The sequence below is a fragment of the Cucumis sativus genome, chromosome 5, assembly GCF_000004075.3.
Source record: "Cucumis sativus cultivar 9930 chromosome 5, Cucumber_9930_V3, whole genome shotgun sequence".
In the NCBI taxonomy this organism is placed as follows: domain Eukaryota; kingdom Viridiplantae; phylum Streptophyta; class Magnoliopsida; order Cucurbitales; family Cucurbitaceae; genus Cucumis; species Cucumis sativus.
The window spans coordinates 28,008,503-28,030,907 of NC_026659.2; the positions used below are offsets into that span (position 1 = coordinate 28,008,503).

Below are 22,405 nucleotides of genomic sequence, written 5' to 3' on the forward strand. Positions count from 1 at the left end.
CAAATTTAACAGTAAGATTTTATATTATATCAATTTGATAAATATTGATAGACATTAATATGATAATAAATATTGATAGATATTCATATGTTTTTATCTGACAATAATAGAAGTTTATTTAGTTTATCTCGTTAATAAAATCTAAAATGTTTGTCTATGATGAATATTTTAGTTTATTTTTGTATTTTAAAAAATATCCCTCCAAAAAACGTAATTTTTTTCCACTAAAAGTTATTAAAATTTAATAACAAGAGTTGGTGAATTGCTACATTGTTATTTCATTTATATGTCATTTACATCCCATTGTAATTTACAGATTTTTTTTTTCAAATGGTATGGGTAAGTAATCAGTGCGGTTTAGTGTAAGGATTAGTTATATTCAAATTATAGCAAACTATCTTAATTTGAAACTTAACGGCGTCAACGACAAGCAACGGCGTCAACGACAAGCAACGGCTACATTTTTAGGTTTATTTACTTCATTCAACTCTCAAAACAATCTCCGTCGCCAATTTCTCTCTAGAATTTTCTTCTTCCGCCTCCGTGCACAGCGTCGAATCTCCAAACCCTAATTTATAAATGCAATTCCGATCCACAAATTCTTATGCTACCTCGATCTCCTCTTTGGGAGCTTCTATTCCCTAATCTTTGATGTCTTGCTTCGTCTGCGGTTGAGGATCTCGGAGGACCGGAGTCACGGGAGGTCGCTGATTTGGATGAAGCCATGAGTCGATTGATGCTCCCTTTTTCATCTCCTAAGAAGAATTCCAAATCCTTGGATGTGGCTGATGCTGCTCCTGCCTATCATTTTTCATCCGCTTGATTTCCTTCCCTTTCTGGTTCAGCTTATTCTGCTCTCGATAGGGTTTCCGAGGATGCTATCAATCAGGTTGATCAGTTCCTTCGTGAGGCTTTGCATAACCCTCGGGAGCGTCTATCAAGTAAGTTGTTTATTTAGCTTTCCTTTATTGTAGATGGTCAATGGTGTGATTGGTTTCAGGAGTTGTCTAATGTCATGTTCTGTAGAGGGAGGAGATAGTTAAAAGTTGCTAGCTACGGCCTTCTCGAAGGTGGGCTGGAAGTGGCTGGTTGCTTCCCGGATTTGTATAGGCTTTTAGTTTGTTCTAGTCTTTCGAATGCCTCATTTAAATCAATGGTATTAGAAATTTAGAAGTATTATTGCCAAAAACTACATGGTGGATTTCATGAAGATGTGATATATGTTTGGAACAGTATCGTGAAACTATGTGACATGATGTGCTTTTAGGTAATCCAAGACAAAGGTTGGATGGTTGTAAGACAATCTTGGGAAGATGTGTGGACTAGTGGAGGGTTTTTGGTTAACCGTTTTTCTAGTCGGTACAGGGTGGTGGATTCGAAGAATTAATTGCTGAAGGAGTTGTAGGACTTAAAAGCTGGGTTGCAAAATGAATGCAAGACGAAATTTAGAAGATGGAGAAGAAAGGGAGATTTTGTTGCTATTGGATGTTCTGAATACTTAGAGCTAAATGATGAAAATAAAATAATTTACGAGCTAAACTTTTGCTGTGATTGGCGATGAATTCCGTCATGGGGGGAAGGCATGCAGTCTCTGATTATCATCCCTTGGCCCTTAGGCTTTTTAAATGAGGCTTTTTCCGTCTTAATAATATTTCTTGTTTCTCATCAAGAAGATAAATGGAGTTATATCTTTTCAGCCTACCAAGCAAAATTGTTTCTAAAAAAAAAACTATCACTATCTAAAAGCATTAGGAATTAAATTTACTGTAGTCAAGAAGATGCTCAGTAACTGGAAAGCATTTTTTACCTGTTTTGACACTGAAGCTTCGTTAAACCAAAAGAAAAAGGAGACAACCTATTGGTAGAAAGGTCTTTACAATGATGTATTGATGCCTACAAAATTATTTTTTTTGTCTAACATGGTTCTGACTAGTACCATAACTTCAAGTGCTTAATTATTATCATGCACTTATTATATTGTTGAAAACATGGTGTTAATTATCTATTCCCTTCAACTGATATTTATTTATCATTGCTTTAGTTTTGCGCATGGAGCAAGATGTTGAAAAGTTTATTCATGATCCTGCTTGACAGCAGCTGCCTACTTCATATTTACGGTTAGCTGCGCATCAGATTGTCCAACATTACTCGCTGCAATCCATGGTTCTATTGGATAATAGTTTACCTGATGGGTCTGGTTCCAAAATTATCGTTTGCGATACTTCTGAATGTCGTCTTCCAGCTATCCGCCTTGCAGATATTCCTGTAAATCTACCAGCAGAGGAATATAGTAGCATAAAGGTTGCTATTAAACAGAGGCCACAGAAGTGGTCCCAACTAGCAAGAGATGCAAGTGCAAATTCATCAAAAACGAGGGATTCCAAAAGTGTGGAAGAGAGGAAAGAGGAGTATAATAAAGCTAGTGCTCAAATATTTAACTCCAGCAGCAATTCAGGCTGTCATGCAAGTGAGAAAGTAGATGCTGATCCTAGACCACAGGATAGTTATCGTGGTTGTTTGAGTGCTGCAAAGGTTGAGGAGAAGATGATTCTTGGAGTTCCTGATATAAATTTTAGTAGGGGTTTGATTGACTGTTCCACGAGTAGCAGTAGAATAAATAGAAGGTAGGACTGACAAGGAGCTGCCTAGTAGGCAGTACAAACCAAATAGTAGGGTAGCCATTCTTAGAGATCGTGAGATTGGCAGCAAGGACCCTGATTATGACAGGAGTTATGATAGGTATGAAATGCAATCCTTTATTCTCTTGGTTTGATCTCAATGTGTGTGTATATACATATATATTTGCAAAATCTCTCGTTTAAAAGGTCTATCCAAAAACATGTTCTAAAAGTTTTCTCGCTTCAAACTCTGTTTAAGAACTCTTTCCAAAACACTTCTTGGACATTTCTCTTTGTTTTTGTTGTTGTTTTTTTCTTTGAAAAATAAGATATTTTACAAAACTTCTGAAAAACTGCATGAGCAAGGATGTTGGCCACACACAGGGCAATGAGCAGCAAGGCAACATGCACCATGGTGCGCGGAAGATGTTGTCTTGGTGCCATCTTTGCACATGCGGAAGCGAACTTTCAAATGGCATTTACAAAGCATCGTGGAAAACACTTTTTTTTCTTCCTATTTTCTTCTAGAAAGTCTTTCCAGAACATATGTATATATATGTGTGTGTATATACATATATATTTGCAAAATCTCTCGTTTAAAAGGTTTATACAAGAACATGTTCTAAAAGTTTTCTCGCTTCAAATTCTGTTTACGAACTTTTTCCAAAACACTTCTTGGACGTTTCTTTTTTTTTTGTTTTTGTTTTTTTCTTTGAAAAATAAGATATTTTACAAAACTTTTGAAAAACTGCATGAGCAAGGATGTTGGCCACACACAGGGCAATGAGCAGCAAGGCAACATGCACCATGGTGCGCGGAAGATGTTGTCTTGGTGCCATCATTGCACATGCGGAAGCGAACTTTCAAACGGCATTTACAAAACATTGTGGAAAACACTTTTTTTTCTTCCTATTTTCTTCTAGAAAGTCTTTCCAGAACATATGTATATATGTGTGTGTATATACATATATATTTGCAAAATCTCTCGTTTAAAAGGTCTATACAAGAACATGTTCTAAAAGTTTTCTCGCTTCAAATTCTGTTTACGAACTCTTTCCAACACACTTCTTGGACGTTTCTTTTTGTTTTTGTTTTTGTTTTTTTCTTTGAAAAATAAGATATTTTACAAAACTTTTGAAAAACTGCATGAGCAAGGATGTTGGCCACACACAGGGCAATGAGCAGCAAGGCAACATGCACCATGGTGCGCGGAAGATGTTGTCTTGGTGCCATCTTTGCACATGCGGAAGCGACCTTTCAAATGGCATTTACAAAACATTGTGGAAAACACTTTTTTTTCTTCCTATTTTCTTCTAGAAAGTCTTTCCAGAACATATGTATATATATGTGTGTGTATATACATATATATTTGCAAAATCTCTCGTTTAAAAGGTCTATACAAGAACATGTTCTAAAAGTTTTCTCGCTTCAAATTCTGTTTACGAACTCTTTCCAAAACACTTCTTGGACGTTTCTCTTTGTTTTTGTTGTTGTTTTTTTCTTTGAAAAATAAGATATTTTACAAAACTTCTGAAAAACTGCATGAGCAAGGATGTTGGCCACACACAGGGCAATGAGCAGCAAGGCAACATGCACCATGGTGCGCGGAAGATGTTGTCTTGGTGCCATCTTTGCACATGCGGAAGCGAACTTTCAAATGGCATTTGCAAAGCATCGTGGAAAACACTTTTTTTTCTTCCTATTTTCTTCTAGAAAGTCTTTCCAGAACATATGTATATATATGTGTGTGTATATACATATATATTTGCAAAATCTCTCGTTTAAAAGGTTTATACAAGAACATGTTCTAAAAGTTTTCTCGCTTCAAATTCTGTTTACGAACTCTTTCCAAAACACTTCTTGGACGTTTCTTTTTGTTTTTGTTTTTGTTTTTTTCTTTGAAAAATAAGATATTTTACAAAACTTTTGAAAAACTGCATGAGCAAGGATGTTGGCCACACACAGGGCAATGAGCAGCAAGGCAACATGCACCATGGTGCGCGGAAGATGTTGTCTTGGTGCCATCTTTGCACATGCGGAAGCGAACTTTCAAATGGCATTTACAAAACATTGTGGAAAACACTTTTTTTCTTCCTATTTTCTTCTAGAAAGTCTTTCCAGAACATATGTATATATATGTGTGTGTATATACATATATATTTGCAAAATCTCTCGTTTAAAAGGTCTATACAAGAACATGTTCTAAAAGTTTTCTCGCTTCAAATTCTGTTTACGAACTCTTTCCAAAACACTTCTTGGACGTTTCTTTTTGTTTTTGTTTTTGTTTTTTTCTTTGAAAAATAAGATATTTTACAAAACTTTTGAAAAACTGCATGAGCAAGGATGTTGGCCACACACAGGGCAATGAGCAGCAAGGCAACATGCACCATGGTGCGCGGAAGATGTTGTCTTGGTGCCATCTTTGCACATGCGGAAGCGAACTTTCAAATGGCATTTACAAAACATTGTGGAAAACACTTTTTTTTCTTCCTATTTTCTTCTAAAAAACTCTTTCCAAAACACATTTTCAATTTAGAAAAAACACATTCTCTCCAATGTAGATTTTGCAAAATAAATTCTGTGTATAAATATTACTTGAGAGTGAATTTTCACTTTTGTGTTTTTTCTATATCTTACATTTATCTCTTCATGATTATTGGATATGTGCTGTAACTTTTCTCGTATGTTTCCATATAAATTACAAATGTTGTATAACATTTATCAATGTAGAAAAAATCTTAGGTGATTAAAGGAAAGTTGATTGTCCAGAAATTACTTTTTCCTATTTCATCATCAACCGACCTCAAGGCCTCCTATGGTTGTTCTATTTTTCATTTTTATTTTCTTGAAATTAAGTCTATAAACGCTCATTCTACCTTTAGTTATACGTTCTAAAATTATATTATATTTTAGTTTGACTTCTTGTATATTATTATTTTGGTACATTTCTACCATTTCTACATTTTATTTGCACATAATTATATGTTCTTTTTATAATGATAGATAACTTCTTTGTTACAATGTCAGTTATTTGACAATCATTCATTTCTAGTTCTGATTAATTTTTCTTTGTTATCACGGGGCACTTTACAGGTATTTTTATTTTACTTCTTTTGATGGATTTATTTTTCTTTAGTTTTTCTTCCAACATTTTCTCTCTCATCTTTTTCTACTTTTCTTAAGTATATTATTAAATTTTATATCTCTGGAGTCTTGGTAGAAGTTATTTATTTTTGCGGTAGGGGTGATTTCTCTTTTTTGCCCATTCTGTTTTCTTGGTTCTCTTTCTTTTTTTATACAATGGTAACTGAAACATTCAAAGCCTTGCTTTCGGCTTCCCTAGCTAGCCACAGTGATGTATTATATGCAAATGGCAGTTTTCCTTTGGACACTGAGAAAAGGCAAATGCAAATGGCAACTGCACGGTACACCTTACAGGACAGTTTTTGATGCTTTTGCAGGTAATTTGTATTAGTTGTGTTATGTCTGGAAGTGATTTTATATTATTATAGTTGTACTAGATGTTCTATCCTTGGGACGCAGAGAAAAGGCAAATGCAAATGAAGAGTACACACTGTCCTGGATGATACTTTGCAGGTAATTTGTATTAGTTGTTATGTCTGGAAGCGATTTTATATTATCATAGTTTGTTGTTAGTTGTTATAAGTAATTCTGAAGTCTGACAATGATTATTTAGAGTGAAATCTGGGCAGGTTTGTTGGAGACAAACCGTCTGACATACATGATTTATGTTCTTTGTAGTTCTGTGCTCATTGCCTATGTGAGTATAGTCTACTTTCTTGTCCTCACAATCTTTTCCCAACCTTTTCATGTCTTTCATATTTTGAACTGCATTCATGGTTTTCGTATAACTATAATAGACGCTCTTATTCTTTTACTGTGAAACCACTTTTAGTTATCTATTTGCAATATGCTGTATGTTCTATTAGACAGCTACTTGTAGGAGTATAGATGATGAAATAAACAGATTTATTTTGTTAGACGAAATCTAGTTGAGGAATTTGACGTTTTTCTTCCTTTATGTAAAATCCTAATATTAGAAAACTAAGCAAAAGCAGAAATAGTTTGCAGAGCTGTAGCTTAGGAATTATTTTCCTCAATTTGACTTGATGTTTGACGCAGGTATATGGATGGGTGATGGATATATTGCTTTTGAGTGATTTTTCACTTTTGTATTCATTTCTCTTTACCATTACGGGATCTGTCTTATAACCTTTCTCATGATTTTCTACGTGAATTGCAATTGTTGTATAATATTTTATCATATTAGAAAGATATGAGGTGATTAAAGAAAAATTGATTGTCCGGAAATCAATTTTTCTTATTACACCTCATGTCAATGCCCAAATTCCATAACCATTTGGTTATTGTTATCTTAAAATTTTGAAAATTGAGTCTATAAACACTCATTCTACTAGAATTATATCATATTCTTTAGTTTGATATCTTGTATATTATTATTTTGGTACATTTCTTTTGTCTTATTCGCACCAAATACCACGTTTCTTTGTTTGTTTGCATGCGGTGCTTTCAAGGTATTTTTCCTTTACCTCTGTTGACAAAAAAATATTTTGTGTACTTCTTCTTGGTACATTTTCCTTTTCTTCTCATCATTTGCTACTTTATTTTAAAGTAGATTATGAAATTTTATTTATTTATTTTTGGTGGATGAATTTTTGTTTTTGTTTTTGTTTTTTTTTGCCATTTATGATCTCTTGTTGGTTCTTTTTCTTTTTTGATGTTAGTTTTTTTAGTTTTGGATTTGAATTGATATTTACTCCTTTTGAATGTGGTCTTTTATGAGAAGGTAAAAAAATTTATCTTACTTTTTAATGCCATTCATTGTAATTTTATTTTTGGTATCTTTTTTTTTTACTTCACTTGTGTAATTTATTTTTCTTGGATGGTGAAATTTTTTTCACCATTTAGCTGTGTTTAGTTTCTTTTTATGTTACATTCTTATTTTGTTTGCTTTCTCTAGTTTTATTTTGTTTTTTTTTTCAATTATTTGTAATTTGTTTTACCATTTTTATAATATTATTTTCTTTAGGTCTATTATTATCAGATATATATTTTGTGGTCATGGTAGATTTTTTCATTAAGGATATTTTTTTAAATTGCAAAATAAATTAAAATATTTAGTCTATTGTAAAATTTTGAATTCTATCAACGATAAAAATGATAGACATTTATCACTGTCTGTTATTGTTTATTATTGATAGAATCTAAAATTTTGCTATATGTTGTAAATATTTTGTCAAATTTGTCATTTTTGACATTTTCACTTTTCATTATCGTCATGGATTCTCTTTTTTCACACTTCGTCTCTTTTCTTTTATTTAACCTTTCTTTATGAAATGTTGTATCTTTCTGCTTTTCTCTCAAGTGAAATATTAGATTTGGTACTTTTTCTTTTACTCATTTGGTACATTTCTTGTTGAACCAAGGTATAATTTGTTCTTCTTTGATGGTTCAAAATAATCACTCTACGTTTGACTTTGGTTCTTTTATTATCTGGCACAACTTTTATATATAGTTATTTTCTTTGGTAAATTTATTATATTATTAGATATATTAATTTGTTAGTTTTGTGTACTATCCAAGGCAGTAAAGAAGTGTAGAATGACAACTCCTTTCTATTTTCTAATTCACTTTTACAAATATTAGTTTTAGTAGTTTTTTATTTTACTCATTTGGTCATATATTTCTTTTCTTTTGGAATGGATGTGTAATTTTATTTTTGTTGGATGGTTTGAAATATTTAGGTTCATGTTGTCATTCTTCTAGTTTTATTTTTGAATAATTATAATTTGTGACAATTTTTAGAATAATGACTAAGTGTAGTAATTAGAGGTTTAAGAATAACTTGGGTAATCCAACAACTTGGATTATCCAATCCATATTATATGGGTTGGGTTGGGTTAGGTTAAAATATGGATTGGATTGGGTTGGGTTGAAAAAAATGAATTTTTTTTAGTTGGGTTTAGTCTCGGGTTGTAAGGTTGAAAAATTCGATCATATATATATATATATATAAATAAATATTCCTCTCTTCTCACTCTCAATCCTCCTTTGCGCGTCGCATCCCTTTTATTCTCACATCTCCTACGTCTTCGACATCTCCTTCGTCTCTTACTTTCCTTCATCTCTGACTCTCCTTGTCCTACTTATCCCGCGCATTCCTTATATTATCACATCTCCTCCGTCTTCGACATCTTCATTTCTAACTCTCCTCTATCTTTGATCTTCACAGTTCATCTCGTTAGATCTCAGATCTCATATACTCGCAGTTCGACGTCATGTTCTTCTTTGTCAATCTCTTCAGCTTCTGAATAACCCGACAATCCAATTTATATTTTATGGGTTGGTTTAGAAACTTGATTTAACCCAAATAACCTAAAAGTATGGGTTTGGTTGAGATGTTTCTCAACCCAACCTTACTACACCCTTAACAGCAACTTTTTTAAAAATTGCAGATATAGCAAAATTCTTTAGTGATAAACTTCTATCGCTCATAGATTATTATGGTCTATCATGATTGATTTTGACAGATTTTGCTTTATTTGTAAATTTTTTAAAATGTTGCTATATATTTAATTATTTTAAATTTAATTACTATATTTGCAACTATTCTTTTATTTTGTGTGGTTCTTCTATTATTTGGTACACTTTATATATTATTATTTTCTTTGGTTTTATTATATTATGAGATATATTCTGTTAATTTTGTGCAAAATACTCTACACATATTTTACTTGCTATATGTTTCTTTTCTTTGATTCTTCCATTTATCTTTTAATTCTCTTTTGAATATTTATTTTCTTGAAAATCTTGGATTGTATTTTGTGGATTTTTTTCTTAACGTGCACTTCATCTTTTGAGGTCAAATGTTTAATCTATCATTTGATTTATGTATCATGGTCTTATTTAAGAACGGAAGAGTTCACTACATTCGAAAAATCAAGACTCTGTTTACGAACTCTTTCCAAAACACTTCTTGGACGTTTCTTTTTGTTTTTGTTTTTGTTTTTTTCTTTGAAAAATAAGATATTTTACAAAACTTTTGAAAAACTGCATGAGCAAGGATGTTGGCCACACACAGGGCAATGAGCAGCAAGGCAACATGCACCATGGTGCGCGGAAGATGTTGTCTTGGTGCCATCTTTGCACATGCGGAAGCGAACTTTCAAATGGCATTTACAAAACATTGGGGAAAACACTTTTTTTCTTCCTATTTTCTTCTAGAAAGTCTTTCCAGAACATATGTATATATATGTGTGTGTATATACATATATATTTGCAAAATCTCTCGTTTAAAAGGTCTATACAAGAACATGTTCTAAAAGTTTTCTCGCTTCAAATTCTGTTTACGAACTCTTTCCAAAACACTTCTTGGACGTTTCTTTTTGTTTTTTTTTTGTTTTTTCTTTGAAAAATAAGATATTTTACAAAACTTTTGAAAAACTGCATGAGCAAGGATGTTGGCCACACACACGGCAATGAGCAGCAAGGCAACATGGCCACACACTCGTTAGTTGTGAGCTCAACTGGGATTGAGAGTACAATTGTCCCGCATATCATTCATTCCATTAGCTAATCGCTTCTGTTGCGATCCTTGGTGGTTCAACCCATTTGTTCTTTCATATCAATCGTAGTACAACCCAATCGCTCTTAAGTTGACTTCTCATACTTATAGATTATGATTCTCAATTATTTGGCTAAGATAACTTCCATCGTTGAGCCTCCCTCTACTGATTCCAATCACATTTCTTAACTTTGTTTTCTCTCATTATTTGTTGTCATTTGCTCAACAAGTATTTATATAAATCATCCCAAATCAACTCCCACTTTTCAGATTTCCATGGATATAAAAAGAAATGGTGGCTCATCATTCGTACCATTTCTTTTGTTGATGGGCATGAATTACGGGTCATTATGAACTCACCAACAAGCAACCAACCATTTTGACTCCTTGTTAGTACTTAAAAGTTAACAACTTTAATCATCTTCTACTAGATAAAATAAGTTGTGTTTTCAAAGTTCATGTGTAAAGCAAAAGAGATTGTCTTATAGTGACTTTAACATAGATTACACTCCCATTGTGAAATAATATATAACTATATTTATATCAACTATATATTACATATATAACAAAACCCTAAAATAAAGTTAAGTTGTCCAAAATAACAAACTAGCGTCCTCCTTGAAAAATTATAAAAATTTCAAGTTAGATTGTCTTGGATTTTAGGATGTATTAAGGCTATCTCCATGTATTAGAGAATATAAGAAATTCTATTTAACAATTTAAAAAATTATAAGATTTTTTTGTAGCCTTATCCTTGCAATTGAAGTAGGAGATTAAATCCGAAACTCTTGTCGAAATTGGGCAAGCATGCTAGCCTGAAAAGATTGGTTCCGTCGGAAAACAAGAGGGGTTGGTCAATATCGGTTTCAGAAAGTTTCAAATTGAAAACTTTAAAAAATTATTTATAAGTCGATCAACCCAATTAATATCAACTGACACTTACTCATCAATGTCGATTTTGTAAAAAATACCATCTCCGACCGACCGATTAACACCGAAGTCGGGAACTTACGCATACTAGATAAGTGTAGAGTATATATATCTTTTTCAAATTTGATTAAATTACCAAATATTATATCCAATTCTCTCTCTACCCTTTTTTTATCTGCGTTCCCGCCCGCTCGGTGAACTCATTTGCGCAGCTCTTTCCTCTTTCTCTTCTTTGTCTTCCTCTCGGCTTCACAATCTTCATCGTCAATCTTTGATCCAGCCTAAGAAGGCGCTGTACATTATAGGGTTTTAAGTAGAAGGTGAGTTTTCAGATTGCTTTTATATCTTCTGTCAAGCTATGATGCTTTTGTACTTATCGACCACTTTCTCATGCAAGAATATTTGAGTTTGAGAATTATTTGCTGAAATTTTTATGGGTTTATGGAGTATTTTCTACTTTGTTTTGGCGGAGTTGAGTTTGCTTCTTAGGTGTAGAGAAGTTTGTTCAGTGTTGTTTTTGTTTTTGAGGCTACAACTCAATGAAAAAACTCATTGTGTTCATGGAATTAGGGTTTATCTTGTTTAATGGGGAACAGGCATGTTTGGTATTGATTTGTGCATTGTACTGGTAGTCGAGATCGCATTGCCATCTTACAGTTGCTTATTCTTTTTTTTCTTATTTTCTTGATAGTTATTAGACAATTGAAACCTCATAATTCAACCAAAATTAATTCACTTTTACAAATATTAGTTTTAGTAGTTTTTTATTTTACTCATTTGGTCATATATTTCTTTTCTTTTGGAATGGATGTGTAATTTTATTTTTGTTGGATGGTTTGAAATATTTAGGTTCATGTTGTCATTCTTCTAGTTTTATTTTTGAATAATTATAATTTGTGACAATTTTTAGAATAATGACTAAGTGTAGTAATTAGAGGTTTAAGAATAACTTGGGTAATCCAACAACTTGGATTATCCAATCCATATTATATGGGTTGGGTTGGGTTAGGTTAAAATATGGATTGGATTGGGTTGGGTTGAAAAAAATGAATTTTTTTTAGTTGGGTTTAGTCTCGGGTTGTAAGGTTGAAAAATTCGATCATATATATATATATATATATAAATAAATATTCCTCTCTTCTCACTCTCAATCCTCCTTTGCGCGTCGCATCCCTTTTATTCTCACATCTCCTACGTCTTCGACATCTCCTTCGTCTCTTACTTTCCTTCATCTCTGACTCTCCTTGTCCTACTTATCCCGCGCATTCCTTATATTATCACATCTCCTCCGTCTTCGACATCTTCATTTCTAACTCTCCTCTATCTTTGATCTTCACAGTTCATCTCGTTAGATCTCAGATCTCATATACTCGCAGTTCGACGTCATGTTCTTCTTTGTCAATCTCTTCAGCTTCTGAATAACCCGACAATCCAATTTATATTTTATGGGTTGGTTTAGAAACTTGATTTAACCCAAATAACCTAAAAGTATGGGTTTGGTTGAGATGTTTCTCAACCCAACCTTACTACACCCTTAACAGCAACTTTTTTAAAAATTGCAGATATAGCAAAATTCTTTAGTGATAAACTTCTATCGCTCATAGATTATTATGGTCTATCATGATTGATTTTGACAGATTTTGCTTTATTTGTAAATTTTTTAAAATGTTGCTATATATTTAATTATTTTAAATTTAATTACTATATTTGCAACTATTCTTTTATTTTGTGTGGTTCTTCTATTATTTGGTACACTTTATATATTATTATTTTCTTTGGTTTTATTATATTATGAGATATATTCTGTTAATTTTGTGCAAAATACTCTACACATATTTTACTTGCTATATGTTTCTTTTCTTTGATTCTTCCATTTATCTTTTAATTCTCTTTTGAATATTTATTTTCTTGAAAATCTTGGATTGTATTTTGTGGATTTTTTTTCTTAACGTGCACTTCATCTTTTGAGGTCAAATGTTTAATCTATCATTTGATTTATGTATCATGGTCTTATTTAAGAACGGAAGAGTTCACTACATTCGAAAAATCAAGACTCTGTTTACGAACTCTTTCCAAAACACTTCTTGGACGTTTCTTTTTGTTTTTGTTTTTGTTTTTTTCTTTGAAAAATAAGATATTTTACAAAACTTTTGAAAAACTGCATGAGCAAGGATGTTGGCCACACACAGGGCAATGAGCAGCAAGGCAACATGCACCATGGTGCGCGGAAGATGTTGTCTTGGTGCCATCTTTGCACATGCGGAAGCGAACTTTCAAATGGCATTTACAAAACATTGGGAAAACACTTTTTTTTCTTCCTATTTTCTTCTAGAAAGTCTTTCCAGAACATATGTATATATATGTGTGTGTATATACATATATATTTGCAAAATCTCTCGTTTAAAAGGTCTATACAAGAACATGTTCTAAAAGTTTTCTCGCTTCAAATTCTGTTTACGAACTCTTTCCAAAACACTTCTTGGACGTTTCTTTTTGTTTTTGTTTTTGTTTTTTCTTTGAAAAATAAGATATTTTACAAAACTTTTGAAAAACTGCATGAGCAAGGATGTTGGCCACACACACGGCAATGAGCAGCAAGGCAACATGGCCACACACTCGTTAGTTGTGAGCTCAACTGGGATTGAGAGTACAATTGTCCCGCATATCATTCATTCCATTAGCTAATCGCTTCTGTTGCGATCCTTGGTGGTTCAACCCATTTGTTCTTTCATATCAATCGTAGTACAACCCAATCGCTCTTAAGTTGACTTCTCATACTTATAGATTATGATTCTCAATTATTTGGCTAAGATAACTTCCATCGTTGAGCCTCCCTCTACTGATTCCAATCACATTTCTTAACTTTGTTTTCTCTCATTATTTGTTGTCATTTGCTCAACAAGTATTTATATAAATCATCCCAAATCAACTCCCACTTTTCAGATTTCCATGGATATAAAAAGAAATGGTGGTGGCTCATCATTCGTACCATTTCTTTTGTTGATGGGCATGAATTACGGGTCATTATGAACTCACCAACAAGCAACCAACCATTTTGACTCCTTGTTAGTACTTAAAAGTTAACAACTTTAATCATCTTCTACTAGATAAAATAAGTTGTGTTTTCAAAGTTCATGTGTAAAGCAAAAGAGATTGTCTTATAGTGACTTTAACATAGATTACACTCCCATTGTGAAATAATATATAACTATATTTATATCAACTATATATTACATATATAACAAAACCCTAAAATAAAGTTAAGTTGTCCAAAATAACAAACTAGCGTCCTCCTTGAAAAATTATAAAAATTTCAAGTTAGATTGTCTTGGATTTTAGGATGTATTAAGGCTATCTCCATGTATTAGAGAATATAAGAAATTCTATTTAACAATTTAAAAAATTATAAGATTTTTTTGTAGCCTTATCCTTGCAATTGAAGTAGGAGATTAAATCCGAAACTCTTGTCGAAATTGGGCAAGCATGCTAGCCTGAAAAGATTGGTTCCGTCGGAAAACAAGAGGGGTTGGTCAATATCGGTTTCAGAAAGTTTCAAATTGAAAACTTTAAAAAATTATTTATAAGTCGATCAACAACCAATTAATATCAACTGACACTTACTCATCAATGTCGATTTTGTAAAAAATACCATCTCCGACCGACCGCGATTAACACCGAAGTCGGGAACTTACGCATACTAGATAAGTGTAGAGTATATATATCTTTTTCAAATTTGATTAAATTACCAAATATTATATCCAATTCTCTCTCTACCCTTTTTTTATCTGCGTTCCCGCCCGCTGCTCGGTGAACTCATTTGCGCAGCTCTTTCCTCTTTCTCTTCTTTGTCTTCCTCTCGGCTTCACAATCTTCATCGTCAATCTTTGATCCAGCCTAAGAAGGCGCTGTACATTATAGGGTTTTAAGTAGAAGGTGAGTTTTCAGATTGCTTTTATATCTTCTGTCAAGCTATGATGCTTTTGGTACTTATCGACCACTTTCTCATGCAAGAATATTTGAGTTTGAGAATTATTTGCTGAAATTTTTATGGGTTTATGGAGTATTTTCTACTTTGTTTTGGCGGAGTTGAGTTTGCTTCTTAGGTGTAGAGAAGTTTGTTCAGTGTTTTTGTTTTTTTTGAGGCTACAACTCAATGAAAAAACTCATTGAGTTCATGGAATTAGGGTTTTATCTTGTTTAATGGGGAACAGGCATGTTTGGTATTGATTTTGTGCATTGTACTGGTAGTCGAGATCGCATTGCCATCTTACAGTTGCTTATTCTTTTTTTTCTTATTTTCTTGATAGTTATTAGACAATTGAAACCTCATAATTCAACCAAAATGGCGGCCTTCAATCTCGTTGCGGATATGTATGACCCGGCCTTGAAGCCTCGCTTGCTACATAAACTTCTTAGGGAGCACGTTCCCGACGATAAGCGTGCATTTTCTGATTATTCAGAACTTTCAAATGTGGTTTCTATGATCACATCCCACGATCTTCTCTCTGAATCCTCGTCTTCCAAGGACCAAAAGCTGATTGATAGCTGGAAATCCGCTGTTGATTCCTGGGTCAACCGTTTGTTTCTTCTTCTCTCCAACGATATGGTATAAGCATGCATTAAATTCTATTTAAATAATTTTTTTAATAATACATAGCTTTTGCTTTATACTCCCGTGGATTTGACTATTTGTCGGCTGCCGGGCTTATGTGTAGCTTGTTCGAAGAACAGCTGGAACGAAGTTCAGTGGAACTTGTTAAGTTTCATAATCAATGAGTTCGCTGCTGGTTATTGAGAGAAAATTTATAGTTAGTGTTAATCTAGAAAGTTTGTCGCCTTAGAGCGCCCTTTGCGCTTTGAAAACACCGTTTAATTCTTAGAAACTGAACATTTGAACCTTGCTTGCATATTTGGCAATTCATTGGCATGCAGGAAGATAGGGAATAATATTGACTGTCTTTATTACTTTGTTTTTTAGATATTGCTCAACTTCCTTTTGTGGGTTACTAATTTTAGCATCCAATCTTTCTAAAGCCTGATAAATGTTGGGCGGGAATCATTTTACTTGGAGTGACTTGTCAACGATGCAGCTCTAGTCGTTTCTTGGCATCATATACAGAATGGCTTCACAAGCTTTTACCTCACATGCAGGTAACAGTTAGTTTTTTATGGGATTGATTCTATATTATTTCTTTACATGTATTAAGTGGCAAAAATGTTAAATTATAGTGTACACATGAAGAAGAATAAGAGTTAAATGATAAGTTATTCCATCAGAACTAAGATACCGGTTACTGTTTGGGACACATAACTGCAATAATTCAACTATGCTTTTGAGCATGTGATGTGGCTGGATCGTCTTTGACAGTCGACCTGTTTGACTACAGTAAATATGTTTGTTCTGAAATTTGGGTATGATTGGTTGTAAGATATTCATCAAAATGAGTTCTGGACATGATTTTGTGACAATAAGTGATTATTGTTTCTTGGAAAGAATGCAAAATCACGCATTGGGGGTTTCCAAGCTCTTATTCTTTTCATTAATATAGGATTGAACAAGTAAGATAAACTACGGATGAAATAGCAGGTCTAACCAGCTCTCCTCGTACATGAGGGTCCCCAAAGACATGCATCGGGCATGTATCTGATTAGCATAAGATAGCCTTTGGCAACACTTAATGATTGTGGAGCTACTGAAGGACCTAATGCACTGCTATTCTTGAGCATGGTTATCTGATATTTTATCAAGTGTTATACAAAGTGCAATTTTTTTTTCTTCTGAAGACACAAAAGAATATATTGATCACAAATAGTGTGTGACGTAGTTCCAGAGCAATGTCAAGTTCCTTCTTTTTCTGTTCCTTTTATTTATATTGTTTCTGTCTTTAGCTTTACAACTTATAATCATCAATGCTTTTTTTTATACTTGAATGCTACCAAGAATTTTACAACGTTTTCATTTTTTGTGTTTTTATTGTTCAATAGACAGATTCTCAGTTTCTGAAGGTGGCCTCTTGTGCTTCAATCTATGATTTATTCTCGAGGTACATCTTCATTTGACCTTGGCAGAAATCTATCACACGAAGTTGTCCCTCAAACACAACCCTTTTTTTTATTCGAAATGGTAACAATGTCATTGATAAGATGAAATTATAAAAGGATACCTATCAATTGGATTACAAAAAACTCTTCCATCGAGTAATAAGAGAAACTAAATCATAATTATAAAAAGGGGTAACCAATTCACCCCAAGTGAGGGTTGTATGTGTCACTCAAACACAAATTGATTTGTTAACTATACCCCTTCCAAAAGCGAAATTTTTATGTGCCTTGTGTATATTTAACTGAATACCTCTTAGGATTTGTTTATTGTTGATTCTACATCGACTTTGTGGTCTGTGGATTCAACTATTGAATGCTGACTTGAGAATAATAGATAACTGATTGAATCACATTCTGTAAGTTATTACTGTCAAGTCGTTTTATTGCCAATATGAGCATAGAACTATTGGTTAAGGCATATATCCCACCTCCATATGTTGTTGAGCTTAAAAATAAAAATTGTCTATTTATTTATTTTTTAAAATAAAATAACCACTTTCATTGAGCAAAATCAAAGAAAATTGTCTAAAACTTTTAAGCAATATGCTTGACCATATTATTGCTTGTTTCGTGACTTTTTAAGATGTATCTTTTACAAATTAGATTGGGTAGATTTCAAAGTGTAAAGAAAGATGGGACTTCTTGTGCTGGGAAGGTCATTCAACCTGTTGCATGATGATAATACTGAAGCTGTTTTGGTAAGTCCATTTTTCATGGACTATTTTCATGCATTCATGAGCTAAATAATTTTGTAACAATGGTATTTTAATTATCTATGCCAACTGAGATCCTCTTTTGTAAAAATTTCTTAGTCTTTTGTGAAATTTTTCATCTCTCTTTTTGTACTTGCTTTGCTTGGTATTTTGGTAGTTGCAACTTTTGTTTTAAAATATGTAACTATCTGCATGTTGTTTGATGCAGGATAATGCGGTTAATCTGTTATGCACCTTGATAGATTTCTTCCCCTTCACAATCCATCGTCATTATGACTCTGTAAGTGCTTTAACAAATAATGTGATATTGATTCTGTTTTAAATTACAATTTTGGAACTCTGGTAGCTTTCTGACTTTTCTGTTCACTGGTGATGTAATCTAAGCTTCCGAAGTTTGTTATTATTATCGTTATTATTTTTAATTTGATTTAGTTTAATTTTTTTTCCTTCAAAAAAAACTGCTATAAAAAACTGGAAAGAGAGTGTTTGTATTACCATTAGAAGCTGAAATAATTAAATTTTCTCCCATAATTGCACTCAACATCTTCAGCACATATGGCTTCATGCTGTCACTTGTCAGCATGTTGTTTATCTATAGATCACTATCTTTGTAATTCAAAAACTGACAAAGTTTAAATTCCATGCCAAATAGAAAAAAAGGATTTATGTTGAAATAGTTGATTTTGTTTCTTCCTGATGAATTGGATATATTCTATAGGCCGAAGCTGCAATTGTTTCAAAAATATTTTCAGGGAAGTGTAGTTCTAACATGCTGAAGGTACTGTGCCTCTTATGTAGTTTTAATCATAGTACAGTAGATATTAACGTCAAATGTCCCCCATAATTTTCTCTGTGTTTTATATTTCAAATTTAGAAGCTTGCCCATTGCCTGGCATCACTTCCAAAATCAAAAGGAGACGAAGATAGCTGGTCTTTACTAATTCAGAAGATTTTGTTATCCATCAATAGTCACTTGAATGAGGCCTTCCAAGGCATCGGTGAAGGTATACTGAACTGTAAAACAAGTAAAGCTATCTCAATTTATGAAAATGGTGACAATGATGCATTTGAATGTTTTTTGTAGATTCAAAAGGCATTGAAGTTGTAAGGTTACTGATTCTACCAGGAAAAGATCCTCCACCACCTTTAGGTTGTTGTTCACAATCAGAAGGTTCCTTGGACAAAAAAAAAAGAGCTCAGAGCGGATGTTAACATCTAGTATTTCAACCTTGATGGTTTGCTGTTCCACAATGATAACAAGTTCATACAACCATCAGGTAGCAACACGTCATCCATTTTTTTGTTATGCTCATATTAAAAGAGGAAATGTTCCCCTCTATATGAATCTATATACATCTACTGTGACACCTCACTTTCTTAATTAATATAATGAAATAAAGAAAGTGGTGTTAAATTGATCTTTATTTGTATTATATCAGGTGGCAGTTCCCATTCGCCCGTTATTAGCTCTTGTTGAGAGAGTGCTGACGATGGATGGTTCTTTGCCACCCACTTCAGTGCCATTTATGACATCTCTGCAGCAAGAATCAATGTGTTTAGAACTTCCGGTGCTGCATTCAGTCAGTTTGGATCTCCTCGTTGCCATCATTAAGAGCCTTCGCAGGTGAGGCATCTACTATTCAACTACACGGACTATATACCATAAAACCTTTATGCAGACCCAGACTTTTTCAGTAATCAATACCCATCCATAAACATATCACATGTGCTTTCTTCCACCTCTACAAGATGCGATCAACAATGATCTTTTATGTTTATATGAATACGAAAATGATCCAATGGTATACAAAGTTTCCACTTAGATAAGTTGGGAAGAAAATGTGTGAAGTCTAGCCTGTCAATTGCCACTGAAAAAAATATGGATGCCATATTTTTGTTTATATAATTATTATTAAATTCCTTTTCAGTCAATTGTTGCCACATGCTGCATCAATTGTACGACTCATTGTGAAGTACTTCAAGAAGTGTGTCTCTGCAGAACTGAGAGTAAAAGTCTACGCAGTTGCTAAGTCATTGATGACGTCTTTGGGTGTTGGTAAGAATTATATTGTGTTTCATTTGGCATGGAGATAATTATAATTATTGTTTTAATGTCTATATGGAAACATTGTTTTGGGATGTATACTTATTCAATGCCGCATTTGAATCAGGAATGGCTGCATCTCTTTCTCGAGATGTGATTGACAATGTACTAGGTGATTTGAACCCTGTAAATAATGAGAGTTCTGATCCATCTAATGTGAATCCAAAGGACACGCAAAGAGATTTACCGCAACACCATAATAAGAGAAAACGCCCTTCAGTTCCCACTTCCATGAAAGGGCAGCACGAGAGGAATGAACCAGAGGACATTACCAGCAGCTGTAGCTATACCTCAGTCCACTTGAGGATAGCTGCACTTGAGGCTTTGAAGACTCTTCTTACATCGGTGGGCATTATATATGTTATTTGTCTCTTTGGTTAATTATTTTGCATACGAATTTATTAAAAAAAGTTATTAATGGGAATATTTTTGGTTCATTTGTGTCAAATGGTTTTTAACTGCTGACTGCTTTATTTATTTATTTGTTTGTTTGTTTTTCGTTGATTATTTGTATAGGCTGGTGCTTTGAGATCTGAAGAAGGATGGCGTGCAAAAGTTGAACATCTTTTAATAACAACTGCAACATCTTCTCTTCAATGGCCACGAGCCTCGGACGACACCTTTTTCCAAGCCAATGAATCTATTGAGGTTTGGGTGGATTATCAGTTGGCGGCATTTCATGCACTACTGGCTTCTTTTTTGTCTGCTGTCCATGTACGCCCACTGGCTTTGGCTCAAGGTCTCGAGCTCTTTCGTAAAGGTAAATCTCTTTTGATATTTCGTTTGATCATGTGGAAGGCTGGGTTTGAGAACGAGGATGCTAGATCACCTTATTTATGAGTCAAACTGATAGGCATTTTCTTCTTCAGGTAAACAAGAAAATGGAACCAAACTTGGTGAGTTTTGTGCCCATGCTCTCTTAGCCATGGAGGTTCTAATACATCCGAGGGTCCTTCCCCTCTCGGATTTCTTGCCATTGCGCTTGAGCTCTCCTGAACCACAAGCTGCCTTTAAATTCCAGGAAGATCTGTACTTCAACAGTAACGATTCTAGGAAATTGTTGAAGGTCGGCCCGCAAAGCATGGAGCAGATGGCCTCCGAGGCTCTAATTAGTGATGATGTGGTAGATAACAATGAAATGACGTATAGCACCTCAAATGATATTGAAAAGGAGCCCTCTGCAAATGGCATAGCGAATATAGAAATGCCCAAGAGAACCGAACAGGCCACTGCAGCAGCCATCTCAGAAGTAGGGGTTGTAGCGGAAGATGACGTTGAATTTGCTAATGCAAGTATGAATAGTTCCCCCATGTCATCAAAATCAGATAAAATCGAAGATTTTGGACGGGATTCGAGCTCGAATTTATTGCTAGAAGATGACTTTCCTGATATTATTGATGCAGATCCTGATACAGACTATGAAGAGTGAAAAAGGTATTGTCAATCATTGACTCAATTTTGTAGTTTTAAGGCTTAAGGGTGTTGTTCAGAACTCAAAATCAATTATTATTGTTGTGTTCTATTCATGTAGCCATAGATGGCTTGAACTGATGATCGAGAATGGTTATGTATATAAAAAGGTGAAAGTTAGACAAATTTCAAAAGCTTTGATTGCTAGTTTCTGATAAATTTTCTTTCAATCATTTTTATTTTTTTTCATTCTTAGATAATGGGGTGCCGATTTGCAATATACGTTAGGACAACGATTAGATGCATTATAGAATATACCATCTTTTAAGTAATGGTATTAGATACGGTAGGACAACGATTAGATGTATTATAGAATATACCATCTCGTAAGTAATATGGTATCTTTTTGAAGTCCTAAAATGTTGAGGGATAAATTTGTGGGTATTACAATCTCGAGATGTAGTTAAGATCAACAATATCTAAATAGGCAATTAAATAAACAATGTCTAAATAGACGATTAAATGAACCCTTTAGAAAGAGAGGCAAAAATAAAATGACAGAGTGAAGTTTCTTTAAAAAAACTTTTTAAAAATTATTGTTTTGATAATAACTGATCGTAGTTAACTACTAGTGCTCAGTCTCTTTTTACATCTTACTCATGTTTGAATCAATTTTTAACTTATCATCATGTTTGAATCAATTTTAGGGTTAAGTGAATGTCAAGTGAATGTATTTTGTTCTTACAACATATGTGTTGAGTGAATGTATTTTGTTCAAACTCAATTAATTTAGGAAAAATGTTTTAAATAAAAAACTATTTAAAACATTTACAAATATTAAAATTTATATGTTTATTAGTATTTTTGTTAATTAATTTTGAAATTTTAGTCTGTTTTGTAAATATGGTTTATTTTGCTATTT

General features: G+C 33.3%; 1 protein-coding gene and 1 pseudogene across 1 annotated transcript; both read left to right on the forward strand.

Moving 5' to 3' along the window:
* Positions 1-487: 487 nt before the first annotated feature.
* On the forward strand, positions 488-21,702 carry LOC116404085 (annotated as a pseudogene).
* On the forward strand, positions 2,161-2,628 carry LOC116403955. The gene has a single exon (XM_031885903.1). It carries the CDS (start codon positions 2,161-2,163, stop codon positions 2,626-2,628), a length of 468 nt encoding a protein of 155 aa, XP_031741763.1.
* Positions 21,703-22,405: the final 703 nt, after the last annotated feature.

Bases quoted from the DNA above. Each gene is read 5' to 3' on its own strand.
- LOC116403955 (XM_031885903.1), top strand. From the start codon at position 2,161: ATGGTTCTATTGGATAATAGTTTACCTGATGGGTCTGGTTCCAAAATT.